The sequence below is a fragment of the Nipponia nippon genome, unplaced genomic scaffold (genome assembly GCF_047370975.1).
Source record: "Nipponia nippon isolate SJK-2023a ecotype South Korea unplaced genomic scaffold, ASM4737097v1 scaffold_10, whole genome shotgun sequence".
In the NCBI taxonomy this organism is placed as follows: Eukaryota; Metazoa; Chordata; class Aves; order Pelecaniformes; family Threskiornithidae; genus Nipponia; species Nipponia nippon.
The window spans coordinates 22,818,361-22,839,626 of NW_028262291.1; the positions used below are offsets into that span (position 1 = coordinate 22,818,361).

The window sequence follows — 21,266 nt, forward strand, 5'->3', positions numbered from 1 at the left end:
TCTATCCTAGCCAAAACCAGCACAACTCCTAAGTGCAGAAAATAGGACTTACAGTTTGATAGTCGTTTTACATGTCAAAGTCCACTTGATAGGATTCATAATAAGAGAGGTATAGTCTTACTCCTGTAGAAACCATAGCAACGAAATGCAAATTAAAATATAAAGTGGTGTCGCTTCTATTGTTCGTAATAATAAAGTAATATAAAATAATATCCGTATTGACCACCTAATAAAGGATTAATTCTGAAGAATTCCGGTTAGTTTATAAGTGAGGCAAAGTGTGACATAAATTTGAAAGACATTCTGTTGCTGGCCTTTTTAAATGCTGCCACCCGTATGTCGGAACAAATGATGGATTTAAGACTTCATATTGGCCAAACAAACTAGGACATCCAGTGAAAAATGTCATACCTTGCTAGTATAATTACAACAAGCTTTTATCTCTGCTTGTTATTGGCAACAGTTCTGTATCTCTGTACTTCATTTAGCTTTAAAGGGCAGATCAGTTAGCTGAGTTAGCAACTGTATATTAATACAATAAATATTCACACTATTCACACTTAAGGGGAAGTGGCTCAAAGTTGGCAGTGTGAAAAGCATGATAGAAAAGAGGTGTTAAAACGTCCCATCTAAACCAATGCTTTTTGGGAGATGTCCTGGAAAAATCATTCTAGTGTGTTTTTTCTCTTTTTTTTCCAACTTATTTTCCCAAGTCCAATGATGTCTTTTAAGGTGTGAATGAATACAGCTGCTTCTTACAAAAAAAAAAAAAAAGCAGCGCACAGATTTGGCCAGTATGCAAATTCATTGTAGCTGTTTTCACTAGACAGCACTGGGCTGAAAGCCTGAAACCAGGGCAGTGCGTTCCATTGTGGGACTTTGGCACAGTAAACCATGATTGGCAAAGTAAAATTGCCGCCCTAAACCATAGCTTTAATGCATCGTGTAGAGCCAGCATGTGTATGGTGGACTGTTTAATCACTCTTTCTCACTGAATTTAATCTGTTACTGTAAGTAGCTTAAGGCAACAATAGAGATGATCAGGCTTTCTCTGGGGATGGATGGAGAATACGTAGTACCTATGTTTTGGCAACAGAATTCCTTTCCAGGACTGGTGACAAATCACTTGCTGCAGGGCTTGAAGAATAGTTATGTAATAATAGGTAATATTTGTATAAAGTACCAAAAAACCCCAATGTCTAGAGACCTTGAGTGTGCTATTTTTTAAATACAAGAGAAAATTAAAATAGGACTAATGAAATGTATGGGTGAGGCTGCATAGGCAAGGTTATCGGAGTCTCATCCTAATCTGGTTTAGAGCCCTGAGGTACTGTAAACTTGTCTTTTCAAAATTCAAGTTCTCTGTAACCCCACAGAGGTTGAGGAGAACCCAAGTGACTCAGTTACTTTAAAGCTGAGGCCAAGCATAACTATTTGATTATTTAAATATTTCTTTAGACAAATTATATCAGTATCTGTTATTTTCCATAATCTATGCCTTTTCGTTTATATTTTGAGCCTATATTTACATCCAAAAAAATCAGGTTGAGGAAGAGGATTCAGAGTTAAATTATGTGGATTTTTTTCAAGTATGGGGCTGCCCCCAGCTGATGAATCTCTTTTTCTTTTTTTCTCCTCCAGTCTCTGCAATCCATTTAACACTGCCTCAAGATGATTTCACACTAGGCAGCTCTTCAGGGCTAACAGCCTGAAGCCTGAGAATCAGAGGACACAGCAAAATTTAGCTTTTAAGCTTTTTTCGCTATCACTACCTCCCTCAGCTCCCCATCAACAGCAGTTTTGTGAAATTTAGTGTTTGAAAGTAGTAAAACCTGTGTTAATTATCTATAGCTAGGCATCGTTTGGCTACAGTAAAGCTAAAGATTTAGACAAGACTTTCAACTTCTTTACTCTTGAAAGTTCAAATCAGGTTTGTGCCAATAGATTCTTCTTTTTCTGTAGTTACAATTAACGTCAATGGTACACAATGAGCAAAAAACCCCAACTCAGCAGTAATCACTTTCTGTGGGTCTATCATGTGGGAGGGGGAAAGGGACTAAAGAGAAGAGGACTGATCAGTTTCCAAATACTTCATTAAAGTATGCTGGACTTGAGTAAAATCATCAGAGTTCACTGCCATATCATCCAGGAAGTTGATTCTTCATGGTATAAGGAGAGGTGCATTTCAAAGTCTCTTCTCAGATTTTTTGATATCACTGCCTGCTCAGTTATCTCTATATATGGTGCCTTTGGCAGTATCCAAGGCTTTCCTGTTGCTAATTAATCACCTCCACAGAGAACATAATTAGCAGCTTAATTAGGATCATCATCCACTAGTGCTGTAGCATCAGCCTAAACCAGCTGTGAGGTACTGGCTAGAAGTTACAATAGCCTACAGTTCCTTTGGGAGCTCCCACTGAGAAGGAGGACTGTCAAAACTCCCTAATTTTTCTCTCTGAAGGAGTTTCTTGATTAAACAGCAGAGAAAGCAGCATTTACCGATTAGACTTTCATATGCTGTCACGCAGCCAGGATAGAGAGACAAAGCTCATTTCTGGCATGTCTACTGGCAAACAAAGGTTGATTACCACATTCTTATGGGGTGATTGAAGGGAATTTGAAACATTGTTTGCATTACTAATGAGCCTTAAAATGGTGGAATTAACATTCTGAGTATGACAAGCACTTCTTGCTAAAAGCAAAAATAAATTTCCTTCTGTTGTCCTAATTTTTAAGAGCTGTCTTTCTGAGCCATTGCCAGACCGTTGCATAACAGTGCTTCCTCCTCATCTTCTCTCCACAGATTGGGCTGCTGGGGGGGGAAGCTCTTAGTACAGAAAAAATCAGTGTTTATATCAGGAGGTGATACAAACCTCCTGATGTCCAGGCTTTCCTTCCTTCCTTCAGTGAGGGTATATATTTAGGGTGCAAGTTTGAAACAATAGCAGAAGATGCCATTAAATGAGCATTCACATCTTCCTTCTGTCCTACAAATAGTTTTGACCCAAGTTATGAAAGATCGAAAAAGCAGTTGCAGAGCATGTGAAGACATAACATATATACCTGTGGACTGCACTGTTCTTTTCAGAAAGCTTTCTCATATAACTGACACAGAATAAGATCAGATGCTATGCTGAGAACAAGTACTTAAAACACATAGATGACTAAAGATAGGTATAAGCAACCAAGAGAATAGGGATGAAAACTGGAAACCACTTATACATGAATCATGAACCAAAAGACAAAAATCCAGGAATGAGATACCCAAGGGAATGAATTCAGCTCTTTTTTGAAGAACATTCTATTTTACAAGTCAAAACCCTACTGGCTTTGCAATAGTACACAATTCCCAGAAGAAAACTAAATGAAGAATTTGATCATGGATTTATTATGAAAGCCTAGCTCAGAAATCATTATTATCTTTATTTTCAAATTCAGATTTACAGGAGAATGAGAGATCTGTAACGCCACTACTGTGGTAAAAGTGTGCAGGTAGAGATAAATTGCTACTTCTTCCTTTTCACCCTGGATCTATGTACCCTGTTGTTTGTTCCATTAACTAACATTTAAGCAATCCTTTGAAAATTTATTCTGAGATTTCACGAGGAAATCAAGCTACAAAAATATAGTATAAAGCTGTAGAGAAACTTGTGTATCAGTCAGAAAAAATAGTAGGTAGATTTACATAATACTTTGACTAAATTGCAAGACATATGGTCCCCTTAAGTTCCTTCATAAAAACATTACTGAGACAAGACGGACACAGCTGCGCTGTAGCAGAGCTGAGACTGATTCATGTTAAAAGGTATTTCTAAACCTAAGGCATATCAGTCTGAGCTGTCACAGAAAGCAAACCCACTGTTCCCAGTATGAATGTTTTGCCTAAGTATGTAAAGGAAATGTGATTCAGAAAGTCTGTGAATTTGTGAACTGTGGACCAAATCCTGCCTGTGTGGAAAGATTACACGTTCCTGTGTCCCAGATACAGGGAAGTCCTCTGAAGTACCTCCTTGTGGAAAGCTCAGGGAGGAACAAACATCCATGAAATATCCTTGGACAAGAGAGTCATCTGGCATTGTAGTGGGGAATATTAATACTTCTACCAGGTATTTTTACTTAATGTTTCAGGAGAGCATGTTAACATGCTTTGTGAAGATTCTTTATGCCCAATGTACAGGTGGTGAAACTCTAGCAAAAGATAATTGAATGAGACTGCCCAGCTAATCAATGGCAAGACCAGGATTCAGTTTGGTATTTTGTAAGTCCTACTGCAGACATCTCTGCTCAGGACCTTCCTTATTTGTTATGAAAGAGATGAATCTAATCCCAGGTGTTCTCTGAGTTTACATCCAGATTTTTAATTTAGTGTCCTCAAGAAAGAAGAGCTACCTGTCTATTTTCAACCAAGTTTGATTTTTCCTTAGTATAGTATATTTTATTATCTAGATTTTAGCTCAGGACTGCATGGATCTGTTTTAAAGATATCTGCCTTTATTATGTATTATGCAACAATAAGTACAGCACACTTTGACTAACAAGCTTCTGCCTGTGTCTGAGCACTACATGATTTTACACAGGATTTTGCTAATTTATACATTGAATGGAAGGGTAAAGTTGACTATTTTTTACTCAGCAGGGTCACTAGTTCTCCCAGGAGAGGTGGAACAGACAGGGACTTACTGTACACCCTTTTTTCATAAGCCTGTTCAACTGAAGTTCAGAAGCTTGTCAGTTCCACAGCCATTGGACAGCAAAACCCAAGAGGTATGAAGTCAGATTTATTTATTTAAACATGGGGGGGTTGGGGTGGTTTTTTTTTTACCTGTTGGCTTCTAATGTTATTTCCACAAAAACAGAGGGATATAGATGGAGTGTGTGGAACTGCTATGATTTAACAAATCACATTATTAATTTTTAAATTATTAATGAATTCTTAAATACATTAAGAATTGAGATAAACACTCTAATAGAAAGGTACTATTTTATCTTGTACACTGCTACTATATAATCCTACATTTTCAAAATGTGTACTTCAGTACTTCAAACTGTATGTGGGCTTTTTAATATTTAATTGGTGTGACTCACAGAATATTCAAGCAAACTCTTGCACCTCCTGACCTTTTAACAAATCATTACTTACGTAGAATGATGGGTCACTTAATTTTCCAGTGATCTCATCATCTTACAGCATCATGCAGTTCTCATTGGGCTGAATATAGGAACCATCTTCTGCAACACAGAGGCAGTGAATGATCCCTCTAATGTGACATTTAAAAGAAAAAAGGGTTTTAGAATATATTGTGATCAGAATTGGGATTTGTCCTCTTGGAAATGAGTAGTAGCAAGATGCTGCTGAGGATCTGCATTGTCTAGGTCTAGTGTGGAGAAGTTTGCATTATGGAGTCTTAGTCTTTTAATCAGACGCAATCAATACAAGCTTTAATTTAGAATTGCCATTTTCCCGCAGAACTTCAGTTCTTTTCAAACTGGAACAGAAGGTGTAGATTGCTCACAGACTTATTTTAAGTCATTAAGCTTCCTATGCAAACAGTCAGTGCGACCATTAACTTTTGGGGATGTTTCTAGCGCAGAGAATTCTTCAGCACTCTTCTCCCCTGCCTGATCATTGTAATAGAAGCTGAAGTTAGCTTCCAGCTAAAATAGGCCACTTTTGATAGTTTCGTGTGCTTATTGATGTCCCATGAGGCTTAAATCAAGTTTATAAATGACGCATGACCAGTGAAGGATTGATGTTATAGCAGTGCATATGGTGCCTCCTTTCCTGAGCTCAATTGTGTTTAGTACTTTGCAATAAACTCTTTACTATAAGGAACAAGTCTGCTTTGGGAGAAAGTAAATGTTCTAAAATGACCTTTCAAGCTTTAATACCCACCATTCTGTGAATAAAAATGCTCACTCTTTTCCCTAAGGATTGACATAATTCAAGGTTTTTGCTTTGAGAAATATCCATTGGCACACACAAAAAAAAACCCTAGAATGAGGTTTTAGTTTTCTTGTTTGATAATTTCTGTATAAAACCAAAGAAGGAGCGTTGCAGCAGCCTGCAGTGTTCATAAAAGATTGCATATGACTCTTTAAACTATAATTCATGAAAAATGGATGAAGATCCCACTGCATGCAAAATTCATTTCCATTTGAGGAAAAGTGGGGTGATGAAAGGGAAACTGAGCATTGGTTAAGGGTTGCTGCATTTTTCAAGAAGAAAGACTTAGGATTTTTACAACCGTTTGGTTCGTGCCAGGCTACTCAAGATGCAGGCAGTCTTTCCCCTAACTTATATACATATTTGTGCCTTCATTTAGATAATATAACTATGGCCTGATTTTTAGAACTGTCAAGACTGAACAGGTCCATTTTAAAATCCCTTAGTGCTTCAAATTGTCATTGCCTTGAAAATTAAGTCTTGCATTGCTTATGGCAGGACTCATTTAGAAAGAGAAAAAGATTTTGCCTGGAATAGGATCATAGAATCATTTAGGTTGGAAAAGACCCTTAAGATCATCGAGTCCAACCATAAACCTACCACTGCCAACTCCACCACTAAACCATGTCCTGAAGCACTACATCTACATGTCTTTGAAATACCTCCAGGGATGGTGACTCAACCACTTCCCTGGGCAGCCTGTTCCAATGCTTGACAACCCTTTTGGTGAAGAAATTTTTCCTAATATCCAATCTAAACCTGCCCTGGAACAACTTGAGGCCATTTCCTCTCGTCCTATCACTTGTTACTTGGGAGAAGAGACCGACACCCACCTCGCTACAACCTCCTTTCAGGTCTCCCCTGAGCCTCCTTTTCTCCAGTCTAAACAACCCCAGTTCCCTCAGCTGCTCCTCATAAGACTTGTGCTCTAGACCCTTCACCAGCTTCGTTGCCCTTCTTTGGACACGCTCCAGCACCTCAATGTCCTTCTTGTAGTGAGGGGCCCAAAACTGAACACAGTACTCGAGGTGTGGCCTCACCAGCGCCAAGTACAGAGGGACGATTGCTTCCCCAGTCCCGCCGGCCACGCTATTTCTGATACAAGCCAGGATGCTATTGGCCTTCTTGGCCACCTGGGCACATTGCTGGCTCATATTCATATGGCTGTCAACCAACACCCCCAGGTCCTTTTCTGCCAGGCAGCTCTCCAGCCACTCTTCCCCAAGCCTGTAGTGTTGCATGGGGTTGTTGTGACCCAAGTGCAGGACCCAGCACTCAGCCTTGTTGAACCTCGTACAATTGGCCTCGGTCCATCAATCCAACCTGTCCAGATCCCTCTGCAGAGCCTTCCTACCTCCAGCAGATCAACACTTCCACCCAACTTGGTGTCATCTGCAAACTTACTGAGGGTGCACTCAATCCCCTCATCCAGATCATTGATAAAAAGAATTGGCCCCAGTACTGAACCCTGGGGAACATCACTTGTCACTGGCCACCAACTGGATTTAACTCCATTCACCCCAACTCTTTGGGCCCAGCCATCCAGTGAGTTTTTTACCCAGCGAAGCGTATGCCCATCCAAGCCATGAGCCGCCAGTTTCTCCAGGAGAATGCTGTGGGAAACGGTGTCAAAGGCTTTAGTAAAGTCCAAATAGACAACATCCACAGCCTTTCCCTCATCCACTAAGCGAGTCACGTTGTCATAGAAGATCAGGTTAGTCAAGCAGGACCTGCCTCTCATAAACCCATGCTGACTCGGCCCAATCACCTGGTTGTCCTGTACATGCCGCATGATGGCACTCAGGATGATCTGCTCCATGACCTTCTGCGGCACCGAGGTCAGGCTGACAGGTCTGTAGTTCCCCGGATCCTCCTTCTGGCCCTTCTTGTAGATTGGCATCACATTTGCTAACCTCCAGTCAGCTGGGACCTCCCTGGTTGGCCAGGACTGCTGATAAATGATTGGAAGTGGCTTGGTGAGCACCTCTGCCAGCTCCCTCAGGACCCTTGGGTGGATCCCATCCAGCCCCATAGATTTGTGCATGTCTAAGTGGTGTAGCAGGTCACTAACCACTTCCCCTTGGATTATGGGGGCTTCATTCTGCTCCCTGTCCCTGTCTTCCAGCTCAGGGGGCTGGGTACCCCGAGAACAACTGGTCTTAGTATTAAAGACTGAGGCAAAGAAGGCATTAAGTATCTCAGCCTTTTCCTCATCTGTTGTCACTATGTTTCCCCCCACATCCAATAAAGGATGGAGATTCTCGTTAGCCTGCCTTTTGTTGTTAATGTATTTATAGAAACATTTTTTTATTGTCTTTTACGGCAATAGCCAGACTAAGTTCTAGTTGGGCTTTGGCCCTTCTAATTTTCTCCCTGCATAACCTCACAACACCTTTGCAGTCCTCCTGAGTTGCCTGCCCTTTCTTCCAAAGGTCATAAACTCTCCTTTTTTTCCTGAGCTCCAGCCAAAGCTCTCTGTTCAGCCAAGCTGGTCTTCTCCCTTGCTCGCTCATCTTTCGGCACATGGGGACAGACCACTCCTGCGCCTTTAAGATTTCCTTCTTGAAGCGTGTCCAGCCTTCCGAGATGCCTTTGCCCTTCAGGACTGCCTCCTAAACAGGCCAAAGTCTGCCCTCCTGGAGATATTGCTGCTTTGAAATGAGACAGTTCTCTGTCCATCAAAACAAATCTGTTAGGGAAGGGCAACAGAATGTGGCTGCCTAGTCAGTTTTCATAGAGAATGGAAAACCATTCCCTATCAAAAATAAACAAGCTTAATAGTGCAATGTAGGATGTCAAATATCTATGCTATGGACATATTTGTGAAGGACTTTAGGGGAAGGTGTATATCTCTGAACGTATTGCTAGGGAAAGTTTAGAAAAAGAAGCTCTGCTAAGACCCAGTGTATAACTTGGCTAATTGTTAAAGAACAACTTGTCTCCCTGAAAATGTTATACTGTCAAAAGCTGTTGAGAAGAGGGTTAATGAATGACACAGCAAATTATTTGTGTGGTCCACCAGTGTTGCTTCATCTTTCTTCCTGGGTTTTAGACATAACTATATTCCTGGATTTCAGTATCGACAGTGCAGCATACATGACCTCCCACAGGCCACTGCAAATTGAAACAGCATTCACTCCGTGGTTGAAGTACATTATCATAGAACATTTACCTTCCCTACCCAGATATTTATTCCCTCCTTTATTTCTACTTAATACTTTCTTTCATAAAAGATATCATAGTTTTTTTAATTAACAGTATGTCTTAATGTCTGCTTCCTAGGATCTTTATTTGTTCTTATTGCCCCCCTTGCATACTTATGAGTGCAGCTGAATGCATATTTTCCATCCACTCACTGTAAACATGCATTCAGAGTGCGATTCATCTCATCTTAACTTCAGCTTTAAATTTAGTCTAATTTAGTCCTTCTGTCATCAAGAGAGGGAGATAAGCACCTCCAGACAGTAATTTATCCCACTTGCTGTAGGCATTTGTCCTAAGATGTCATACATCTCCGCCCAAAGGCTGACTCTCAAGCTGGATATTTTTTAGCTAATTGACTACTTTAATCTAGAAGCCTAATTTTTATATGGCTGGGATTAGGTAAGATGAATTCTACCCTTCTGTTCTCCATGGTTTGTCTTTAGTTTGAGCATTCAAAACAGTATTTACCATGCCTATCATTTTATCTTTTTGTCTGGAATGGCAGCATGTATAACCTAAAATACAGGTTCCATTGAGTTCCTTTGGTTTAAGGTTTTACTGATAGGCCTCAACTGACGTTTGTTTCTGCGAAGTGCTATGCATAAATGCAAGAAAAACAAGGAAGAACTTCAGGCAGGATTGACTAAGTGAAAGAAGATGGAAGAGTTACATCTTCTCAGAGACCAGTAAAGACACAGAGATTGAGTGACTTGTCCAGAATGATGAAACAGAAGTGGAAAATTGGTCAAGATTTATTGACTCCCCGTCCAGTGCCCCAAGCTCAAGACAAACTTTTTTTCCTCCCACGTACCCCAGTATATATTAAGCTTATATGAGATAACAGCATACATGCCTTCTCCCTCTCCCCCCCTTTTTTACTTGTTGTTATTGAACTAGTAAGTTTTCCCTTGAGTATACAGTGAAATCATTGGTGACTGTATGTGCATCCTTTACATAATTTGAACAAGTGAATTATAGAGTGCCGTAATCGCACAGAAATAAAGGTTTTAGAAGGACAGAGACAATCTCTTCAGTTAACTGTAACTCCACACAGCTTAATAAAAAGAACTGAGTTGCCAATTATTAATAGACTTTTGAAAGTCACATCTTTAAGGTATTTTATTTACAACATTACTTTGTAAGACAGCCTCTAGCAAAATACTTCAGTTATTAATATGAACATTACATTCTCTTCCCCTTTAATTTGGATATGCAGGAACTGTAAATGAAAATGATTTTTTCTTCAGAGAGTAAATCACAGGAGCAATCTTAAGCAAACTAGCAGTTTTCTAATAAAGCAAAATTCTATTCCCAGAGAGCTCTCAAAAAGATTTCAATTAGATGTTAAATTAGACACCTGAAATTCACATATTTCTCTCAGCTCCTTAGGCAAAAATAACAAGATAATAACTTGATCAGCTCAGAGGATTTGGTGTTCTATTGCAAAATGTCTTCCTTTTGAAATAGATCAAAATTGCAGTTTGCAGTATAAAAATTTTAGATTGCTTGTCTGTGTGGGAGGTTGAAGTGAATGGCTTCTTGGGAGAAGAAACAAAAAAATAGTCCCTAGTGCTTTGAGTACTCGTCTGAGAGATGAAGCACACTGATAAATATGCAATGTGAATAAACTTTTCAAATGTGCAATGAGTGGATAACAGAAAAATTGTTAACAGTGAAGTTGGATATGTTCTACTTTGGCATCTAATTTCAGTTAGCATTTTGGGGTTGAGCTTTTTAAACAAAAGCTTTTCCAGTATTTCTCTGCACATGCATAAAATGTTCCTGGAATAACATGAAGGTCAACACAAGGGCATAGTGAATGTGTGTATGTTTTCCATAACTATGTTGGCAGACGAAGAAGAGATTTGTTTTTGCAGAATCCCTATGAAGGCTTACTGTAATTTAAATGCTTCTTAGCTTAGTTGCCTGTAGATGTGGTAACAAATATTTTTACAACCAAACAAACTGAAAAATATTTGCACCTTGCATCATATTTTAGAAGGGTGTTTTGTATTTCTGCAAAGGAAAGACAGGTAGTAATGGACCCTGTTTGCTGGTACCAGTTGTTACCCAGTTCCTGGTACCCTTACTGGCATGGAATTTTAGGAGGCTTTGCCTGTGGAAAAGATGAAACTGGACATGAATATGGTGAGAAGGTCAAGGAATTGACCTTAGCCTTAATGGAAAAGAGAGCTTGTGTGCAGGCTTTGTCTCATGTAAACATTTCTTGAGTGTGCTATTTATAAAAGTTAATGATGGTTTACCTGAGATAGTCTGTGGACATAAGCAAGATAATCTTTGCATGCAGAATGAATACAGTTTTCTAGACCAACTCTGTCTACAAAGCTTGTTTTTCTCATTTATAAATGTCCATGGTCTACAGGTCTGCATCTAGGATGATTTATATGCTCCAGCATCTATCGAAGCCAATGTAAGCCAGATCCCTAGAACATTAAGTGATACAGATGATTAATAAAATTATACAAAACCAGAAAAAATATTACCTGCTCAATCATGCAATATTGCAGTTTATTAATAAAGGATGTAGATACTTGCAAGATACTCGCTGCCGTGTCTGTCAGATGCCCAGCCACTGGAGAGGAACCCAGCTACCACTTCTCTGACTTACTAGATGGCATTAACTGTGTCAATACAGCTTCTTACAAAATGTTACCAGAAATTGTGTGGGATACTGTGCCTTCTAAACTGAGCAGTGACCATAAGATGCTGAGTGTTCTTCCTCCCTTTCAGCAAAACAAATAAATAAGTGTACTCTTAACTTCAAATATGTCAGTACTCATTGGCTTCATTGAGGATTCATCAGAAGGTTGAAAAAATAAGCATGTGTTTAAATGTTTTGCTGATTTGGTACTGAAGTACTTCAATCTTTGAAACACAGAACCTTGAGGAGTTGTGCTATTTGACATGGTTGAAATTTCTAGACATTTTATATTAACTTCTCAAAGAATAGGGAGCGTTTCTGTACAGTTTGGGCAGTGAGGATGTGTCTCCTGTGTAGCTCTGGAATTAATTTTATGTAACTGCTTACCATAACTGTTTTGTGTCATGGCCCCCTGCAGTTTCTTATCAGCGTGCAGCCTGCCATAGTTATTTGTTTTCATTATTTTATTTTATAGGCAGAGCATTTATTCTAAGATATTTCAACAAGAAGCAATACAGAAATGCTATACACTATGTCAACAAAGCAAATATAGGCAAATGCAGTAAGACTCTATGTTCATCATGCAAGAAATGCAAACCAGCCAATTGCATATCTCTGAGATGGTGAAAAGAAATTATTAGAGTCTGAAAATTGATTATGTGTCATTTTGCTCATTCCAGGCATTTCCTTTGCTATAACTGTGTTCTGGGAGGCATGTTACATTAGTATCAGATGCATGTACACTGAAGCTTTATGTGATACTAGCCCAAATTTTAAGGATATGCAATCTCTTTGAAATTTAACATAGCTGTACATAACTTGTCTATATCCCCACAGCCCTGCCACTACAAGTGGCAGGAATGTAATGGATGTATGCAAGGGAGGTTTTTAGGTTCCTTGCCTTGAGCAAAATTAGCTAATGATATTCATTCAGATACAGTACAGTACAAATGGGGCACATTAAATGGCTTAAATTAGGTCAAATTGAATAATTGAATTTATTCTTTTACTTAAAAAAGAGCTTAATCAGCTGAGAGTGCTAGAGTCAGAAAAAAATGTTTAATTAAATACTAATTAGAAGTTCATATTTTGAGTTTCCTTATCATCACTTGCAGCAATATTATTTATGTATCTGTTTTTCCTCATTACAGCTACTAGAGGATGATGTCCAACCATTCTCACTTGATGAAGAATTTGATTATGACAATGTGGCACTGACCCCTAAGTTCTCTGAAGCTGAGCTGAAGGCCATTATAGCATTATCTGAAGAGAACAAAATGGGGACAGATGTCAAGTCAGCATGAGCTGAAGACTGAGTCAAAGGCATTCTGGGCAATGCTGTTGAAATAATATTTTTAGGGGGTAAATGTAGCTCTTCATTGTACCCTTATTTAGTGTTTTTATCTATGTGGCCAGTAAATATCCTCAAGATTTTTTTGTTTGTTCTACCAAGGTGCCTTGGAGCCTGAGGTTGCCTTTCCCTGTATCTCCTCCTAGTCCTAATGAAAACACAGAAGAGGAAGACGGTGGCTGCCCACAGTTGCTTGTACAGTAGCCCTTCAGCCAGAGAGGAAGTATTTCCATACTTTTTATATGTCTGTACACTGATCTGGTTAGGCATTCTGGGTGGCTAAGGAGGTCTGTATTTGTCCCTAAACCCAATGGGATTTTTATATAGATCAGTGACCTTTAATATTTTTAGGCCCTAGTGCTCAGCTACTTTGTTGTTTTCCAGGTGGCACAAGGCAGTTGGAAGGATGTCTCAAATGACATCCATAAATCCCCTTTTGTAGAAAAATCCTTGAGGGGAGTGAATCCTGTATTGGCTCAGGCTAGGTATGCTGGAGTACTTGCTTCATAGGACCAAAACAAGCTGGTGGAATTCAGAATACCACTATGGCTACTCTGGCTTATATTTGGTATTGACTCAGTTCCTGACTAGCACAAAGCTAGTCCTAAAGTTGCCTTTTACCTAGTTCTTTCAGTAATGCAAATAAGAGCTTTTTGTAGCTGATAAATCAGCCTATAAACTCTTTCCCTATCATTATAAGACTCAAATATACAGAGTTATATGAGTGAATAAGTCTGGGAATGTTGGTTTTTTTTCTCAGTCTTTTGGGTTACTTCAGTTCTGCAGAGAAATAAATATTCCTGTTTCCAATAAACTGTTTGAGTTGATCAAAATTGATGTGGTGCAACTCCTAACAATTAAAACATGAACTGCTACAAAAAGTCTTCCGCACAGAGGAAAAAATAGCGATCTAATCCATTAAAGGAATTGGTATTGAAAGGCTGTCAGAATTTACATTATTTTTACAGGAGATGATTCCAAATACCAGCTTATGGCTTACACTCAGCATCACTGAAATACAGCAAACTCTGAAGTTGAGTAAAGGTCAGGTGGTACGGGTGGGAGAGAAGAGTGTGCATCTCTGACACAAGGTAGTATGTACTCTTGCTATGAGCTGTTTAGAATTCATTTTTTTTCAGCTTACTGTAGAAGCTTTGCTATTGAGGCTTGGTTTAACATCACAACACTGAATTGTATTATTGGTCTTTTTCTGGTATAACTGCATTAGCTAAAGTTTATTGACCAACATTTTTTCCTTGGCCTAACTCCAAAATTTCTGAAGTGGGTGATTAACATGATGAATATGGGAAGAGTGCCTGAGCAGACAGACTAGAGACCAAACCACAAGTTGTTTAAAGGCTCTGGATGAAATGCCTGTGGCTGGTTGGCTGCTCCATTGTCAGCAATTTATAAAAGCTAAGAAAGGTGCTTTGATGCTCCAAAGGAAATTTTCTGGATCAGAAATTTTGTGCAATAATCATGCACCACTGAAATCTGGATAGCATTTGTTTTGAGGAATGGTATCTACCTCGATTAGGGAATATAAGAGTGATATTAACAAAAAACAGACAAGAAAGTAATCTCAGACAAGATGTTCAAGGAGAGTGATATAAAACTAAAAGTATGTTGTATAGAAAAACTGGTCTGTATAGGACCTTGCTGGTAGAAGGTAATGGGAAATTTATTTTTAACATCTACACTCAAAAGGATGCCTGTGCTGTAGTTAAAGCAGTTTTTGTTGCAATTGGCTGTATAGCAGATTCTGCTGTTGTTTGGGAAACATCTTTTTTTTTTAAAATATGAATTCATTTGAATTCCATGAAGTGTTTTCTTGAAGCCAAGATATTTTGAATTAAGTTCTTCAGATCCAACTGTAATTTTACAGTGAAACATTCAGCTAAAAATTCCTGAGGAGATCTATTTATTAATTCACCTTCTTCTGGAAGACACAGATAATGTGTATAAATGGGAGGAATAAGAAGTAAGTTCTGGAAGAGCTCCACGAGTAAATCTGTGAGGAAGAAATTGAGAACTGCTGTACAAAGATAGCAAGGTCATCCTTTAAAAGCATCAACAGAAAAATAAGGGAGATAACCTCATTAACCTATGTATGTATAGCAAGGATAAAGTAAGGAACTTTCAATCTAAGAGACCTTTGTGTACAGTTTGCTATTCTGCAGACAAAGAATCAACCATAAATAAAGGTGGACTTTTGTGGGTTTGTGGAATGATGAATTCGGCACTTTTTTTTGTGTGTTTTTTTAAAAAGATGAGACACACAAACTATACATCAGTCCTGTTGGAATCCTATTGGCAGTAGTCAATGATAAAACTTATCCGGGAGTTCATAAAAATCTTCAGGCCAAATCAGCTCTGAAATCTCTAAGTGCATTTTCTATTCATTTTATTACCATTTTTTCCCTGTACATTAGGGATACATCCAGCCATTCAGTTCCTTCTCTCGTAGGCGGATGATTCTCTTACCAAATGTTCAGAGTACCTATTATGCTCCATAAGTGTCATTCAGTATAGTCATTATATGGTTCCGTTTGATATAAAGAAACACTTTGCTGCAGAATACCCAACAAAATTGGAACTCTTTAGTGACATCCATCTTATGCAGAGAAATGGGGATAATTCACTTACATTTACACCACTCATGAGTTAGATTTTTGCTCTTTGATAACGAAGATGAATATCACAGTGGAGATCAGGCAATGTAGGCTACATTTTCTGAACTTGACATTTTATTGGCCTGCCCCTGTGGTTGTTTTTGGCTCGTACCTTTCATTTGATTATCCTTCACAGAGGAGGCATATTTTCCTCTTCTCTGTTACCAGGTTGTCATTTTTAAGAACATACTTTACGTGCATGTTAACTTTTATACATGTACATGGAGTTAGCTACCTGAAATTGTTTCATTGTTTGCGAGGTGGTTTGGAGTCTGAATAATAAATATCTTTTCCTCTTGTAGTTTGTGTTCTCTTTAATATTTAATATTTTCAGCAGGGGTTGGTGACGGACATTTTCCTTTTCTATTTATGTTCTTTTCTAAACATTTTTCCTGTTTTCCAAAAGAATTAAAGGCAAAACTCATGCACGGAACAGGAAACCTCTAGTGCTACTTGGAACCAACTTAGGGGCTGCTGTAGTAGGGAACAGGATTTTCTCCCTACACACTGACAAGGATTTTGAACTGCAAAATCTCTGATGTTGGGCAAACCCATTGGAACTGAAGGCTGTGTGATGCATCTCTCTAATCCCTTTGTATTCATGACTTCATTGATGTCTAAAGTGCACTAGAGATATGCATCCATATCAGTCAGTGAGCTTATCTGTATTAAACTTGTTGCTTACTTGGGGTGTTACCAGAAGGATACTCACTGTTTCTTTCCACAGTCTTGATGGATCCTGAGTTACGGGGAGGATCTCCTTGAGTTTTATGGGAAGTGTAGTAGTCCTTCCACTGGGGCAGGAATCTGAAGGGTCATTTCCTTGGCTGGCTGTGGTGCAAGTTCGGATATTATTAGTGCTCAGAGTTACTCCTTGTGGGTGTAAAAGGAAGAGTAATTATTTGCTGAGATAATGGTTGTGAAAGAGTAAGATAAAAATTGAAGAAATGAAAAGAGATGCAGACAAATCTGTCTGACTCAGACATTGTTATGGTTCTAAATATATTTCTGTTAATGCACAAAGGTATCATTATATACACTTGTATACACCCAGTGCCACTGAAAGAAAATAATTTTAGTATGGAGAGTACTCACCAGATAATTCAGAACCTTTTGAAGAAGATGGCATGGAAACAAATCCCTGCTCTTATGGAAAAGACCCTTTGATCCTCTGGCCTTGATTTTCTGATGCTATAAACTGGCAAAACTCCACTGAGGCCATTTATATTCATACAGAGCAGATAGGACCCTGGTATTTACAGTCTTAGCTGAAAGAATACAGAGCCAAATCAGTTCTTGATTTAGCTTTATTGAATATAAATCTATGTTTATGACCTGTTATCATTATGGGAAAATATTTAAATGCAGAGCCAATGCAAATGAAATGTAAAAAAACATATCTTTAACTGTTCAGTTACTAATTTTACACAGGTCGTTATGGAGTTTCTGTAGTGGTGTGTGCTTAGAACATTGCTTTTTGCTTTAACAAAAATATCATATACATTTTCAAGTCCTGTTCAAATCATGAAACTTGATTACATACATAACTACTAAAGATTCCCACCTCCTTTAAAGTTTTTTTTTTCCTCTGCATCTTGGCAAGGATTGGAAATGGACTTTGCTTTGTCTTGGAATTGTTTTAAAAAGACCTGACATCCTTTGTAAAAACATATGCTTTCTTATAAAGGTGGACTCTCCCAGTTAGTGATGCAACACTAAATGTAGAAATAAAAAGAGGACCGAATTCCTAGTTATTCAGCAACTTCATGTACATCATGGTGTGGCTTAACAGCCACTTGGTATCAAAGTGTCTGCTTGGATAGCAGGCTGATTTGTATCCTGTTTTCCTCTACCTTCAGTTTTACTCAGGAATCTAAGCAGTAGCTTGGTCCTACCTAGGTACGAATTCTTACAGCCCTGCAAGTAGACTGCAAGACAATACAGTTACGCTGACCAAAGAGGCTGAATCAGCAGTCTTGTACCGGGGCTCCATGCACCCTCCAACCTGCTGAATAATTTAGCTGAGTGTGGCTATTCACCTCTGTTCAGCGGAGATTTGTGTTACAACCATCATGAACGTGATAACTCCTGTAGATGTGCAGTGGAAAAGTGATGACTGACAAGTGTTGGGGCAGAGATTCATTAGACCCTGCTCACTTATTGGGGCTGTGCTGAACAGGTGGCTTACTACCCTCCTTCACAGGCCGCAGTTCAGCCTTGGCGTGTTCAAGCCACTCAGTAAAGTGAGGAAACCTGTGATAAGGGTTCTCACTGGCCTCACCACAGAGCTGAGCGCTTGTGATAGCAAAGGGCATTCCCACTGTGGTGTGCTTTCTTGTGGCGCGGTGTCAGTTAGCACAGGTGGGTGTGAGGTGCCACACGTGTCCTGAGCTCCTCTTGGAGGGATGCACCCTCTCGCTGAAAGGCGGCTGCCTTCGCCAGTCTTGGGCACGTGCAGTTCTCCCAGGTGCTAAATGTCTGCCCATCCCTTGGGAAAACAAGACAGACAGTTTTCTCTGAAATGGTATTAAGTTGTAGAACATCTTAAAAGATGATGAGTTTGGTAAATTTGTGATTGCTGGCTGTTGGACGTGACACCTTGTGTTTTGCTGGCAAGGTACTGTAAGCTGACGTTGCAGGTATTATGAGCTGTGAAATGCCATGGAGTTAGACTGGAAATAGTTTTAGTGCTTGTTTATGACAAGTTTGGAAGAAGAAAAGCAAGTGTTAAAAGGTACTGTCATTTTTATAGACAGGCTACTTTATTTGCAATTGCAGTGCCCCACAGTTAAAATGGAAATCAATTTTAATGCCTTATGAAAATGAAGGAATATTTGTCTCATTTACAGCACTTCCAAAAAGGACAGATAATAAAATTCCCCTGATTAACGATCTATAATTTTATGTGCTCTGTGGTGTCTAGTTCAGTACATCTATCCACATAAACGTTTCAAAATAATAAGCAAAGATAGATCTGAACAAAATCCCTAAATCTAACTTGACACTGAATTTCAGGTTCTAGAAACTCTATATATTCAAAGCCATCTTTGATCTGAATATTCCTAAACTTTGGGGAAGTACTCTACTTTAAAAATCTCTAACCAAACATTTCTCAAGCAACCACTTAGTTTTCGTCTGGACTACAAAAAACAAAGCAGTCAGGGACTTGCCTATATAAAAAGAACCTATGGAACATAACAATTGGAATAACTGCACTCTATAGGAAGATAATGGTATTCTATAAAAGGACTCTAAAGATAGTAGAATTAAATGGAAAATGATATTTTTCTAGAGGGTGAACCATACTAAAATATTCTGTTGACTTGATACAATTCTTGAGAACCTTTGAATGCCCAACTGAAAAATTAGTGTAATCATTTTGTAATTCATGTGGATTTACAACACAGTTATCTCTTGAGCCATTAAAATGAGATTAAAAATTGTGTGGGATTCTTCGGTGTATTTTGTGGCAGCGCTAACACTATAAATTAAAGCTTTAGCCTAATTCTGTCATATGTTACAACAGAGTTTGTTCTTTCATGACTGTTGTGGTTGAGGACTCTGGTGGCACTGTTTCTGGAGTGCAGGTGTGTACTTGTAGCAAGTAAGCCTTATGTTTAATAAGTTTTCTTGAATCCATCTGCTTTTCTGTCCATATGTATAAAACCTTGTAATATACAATATGATATGCATAATTCTTAGAGGCAAGTGTCATTTATTATGTTGCTTATGCTCCTCAGAATAACTTAGCTAGAGGACAAATTCTACCAATTACTTGGAAGTGTTGACTCTGCCATTTAGATTCGCTGCAGATTGCACATTTGTTCTTTGAGAGAGAAATGTTGAAATTCCTTTTTTCATCCTCTTTTCCTTATTTTTGTTTTTGTCTTTCCTACGTCAGATTTGCAACTAGCTTTCCTAAACCTGACAAGACACTACATTAATCTGATGAGCTACTTTCCTGCTGGATGAAATCTTAAAGTAAAAAAGATGGAAGGCTGGTGTCTGGGCCAGGAAACATTAAAGCACCATTAGCATTTCATGCACAAGCTTAGCATTTGCAAAGCTTTCAAAAGCAAACAATCAGGAAAATACAAATAATGGTCAGCCTGCTTACTGAATGAAAATTTAATTCCAAATTGCCTTTGTTTAAGTCAGCTGCTTACACTTCGGCTCCTCTGCCCACCAAGGATTCTGTTACCTAACATATTTCAAAATCCAGACCATCAAAAATACGGACAGCTCACACTAGCTGAATAGCATTTCCCGCAACAAATTTGTGATCCATTTAAGGCTCTTTGTTTCAAGTTGTGAAACACTTCCTGAATTCCACAGGTTTATTTGCCATTCATGAACATTAATAAAGTAAACTTTACGAAAAATAATGGCCCAGTGGATATCTTCCTGATGAGAGCAGGAAGAAGGGAGCTAGTGGGAAGAGAGCTTGGCTGAGCAGCCAAATATTGTCTGTGCTCTGAATGCGTTGGTTGATGTCTTTCTTTTGTTTCTTTTGCAATATTTGTACGAGAATCTAGGTTGTTAAAAGAGCTGGCTGAATAACACCCCTCCCCACTCCACCCCCAAACCCACATGTATGAATGTGCTGGCAAACAAGCTATCCAAATTCAATTGGGTACTATTCCAAGGGTAATATTATTCATTACGGGGTGTGTTTTACAAGGTGCTTGCAACTGAGAGTGTTTACTAGTTGACAGGATTAGGCTTTGATCACAAATGTTCAAATGAGTGTTTATCTGGTACTGCGTGTAATCCTATACTTCCCAAAATTTAATTTTTGAAATGTATGTTCTTTTGATACTTTTCACTCGCTGCCCCAGAACCAACAGATCAAAGTCATCCTTCAAAGATGATACTGAAAAAACATAACTTGGAGTGCTCTGAACAGAAGTGATGAAATTAAGAATGAAATAAAATTAAGTAATGTTAAATTTAGGAAAAACAACTTTCTGAAGTTCAGATATACTAGACTCTGCAAGTACCACAAGGGAAGTTGGAGGAGCTGACTTGCTAAGGCTAATTAAAAGAAATCTGAAAAAAATATTGTAGAATATGTTGTAGGAACAAAATACTGCATCAGCCAGGACTTGGATTTGATTAACATTTGCCCTCTAAGACTAAGTTACGTGAGAATGAATGGTTGAAGTCCGAAGAATTTTACTTGTTAAGATTGTTATCGTCTTGGGATTCCAATTCTGATAATGGAAAAAAGTATGGTTCGGTTTAGTGATGGAGGTTCAGCCTGACTGTTTTAGTTCCAGAGCATCTCTACAAACTCTTGATTTCTACACAGGCTGACAACCCATATCTGAAGCATCACTGCCAGCATTTGCAAAAATGAGAAACAATGTATTATTTAAATATTCTGCTTTTCTGAACAGTCTAGTTGCATTACAATTGCACAGTAAGATAGGA

The 21,266-nt window shown here is 38.7% G+C and overlaps 1 protein-coding gene across 6 annotated transcripts in view; it reads left to right on the top strand.

Moving 5' to 3' along the window:
* The window catches only part of IFTAP (intraflagellar transport associated protein), a 65,948-nt gene that overhangs the window by 37,669 nt on the left and 7,013 nt on the right, over positions 1–21,266 (top strand). For 2 of the 6 annotated variants that reach the window (XR_015701889.1, XM_087745980.1), the window contains exon 9: positions 4,634–4,764. Coding sequence is in view for 4 of the 6 variants with exons in the window: in XM_087745980.1 (XP_087602106.1) it covers positions 4,634–4,764 (131 nt within the window). In the remaining 2 variants the exon portion in view is untranslated. Of the gene's footprint in view, positions 1–4,633; positions 4,765–12,961; positions 16,135–21,266 lie in introns of those variants that run through there. The other 4 variants (XR_015701888.1, XM_087745977.1, XM_087745979.1 and 1 more) reach the window with 4 other exon arrangements.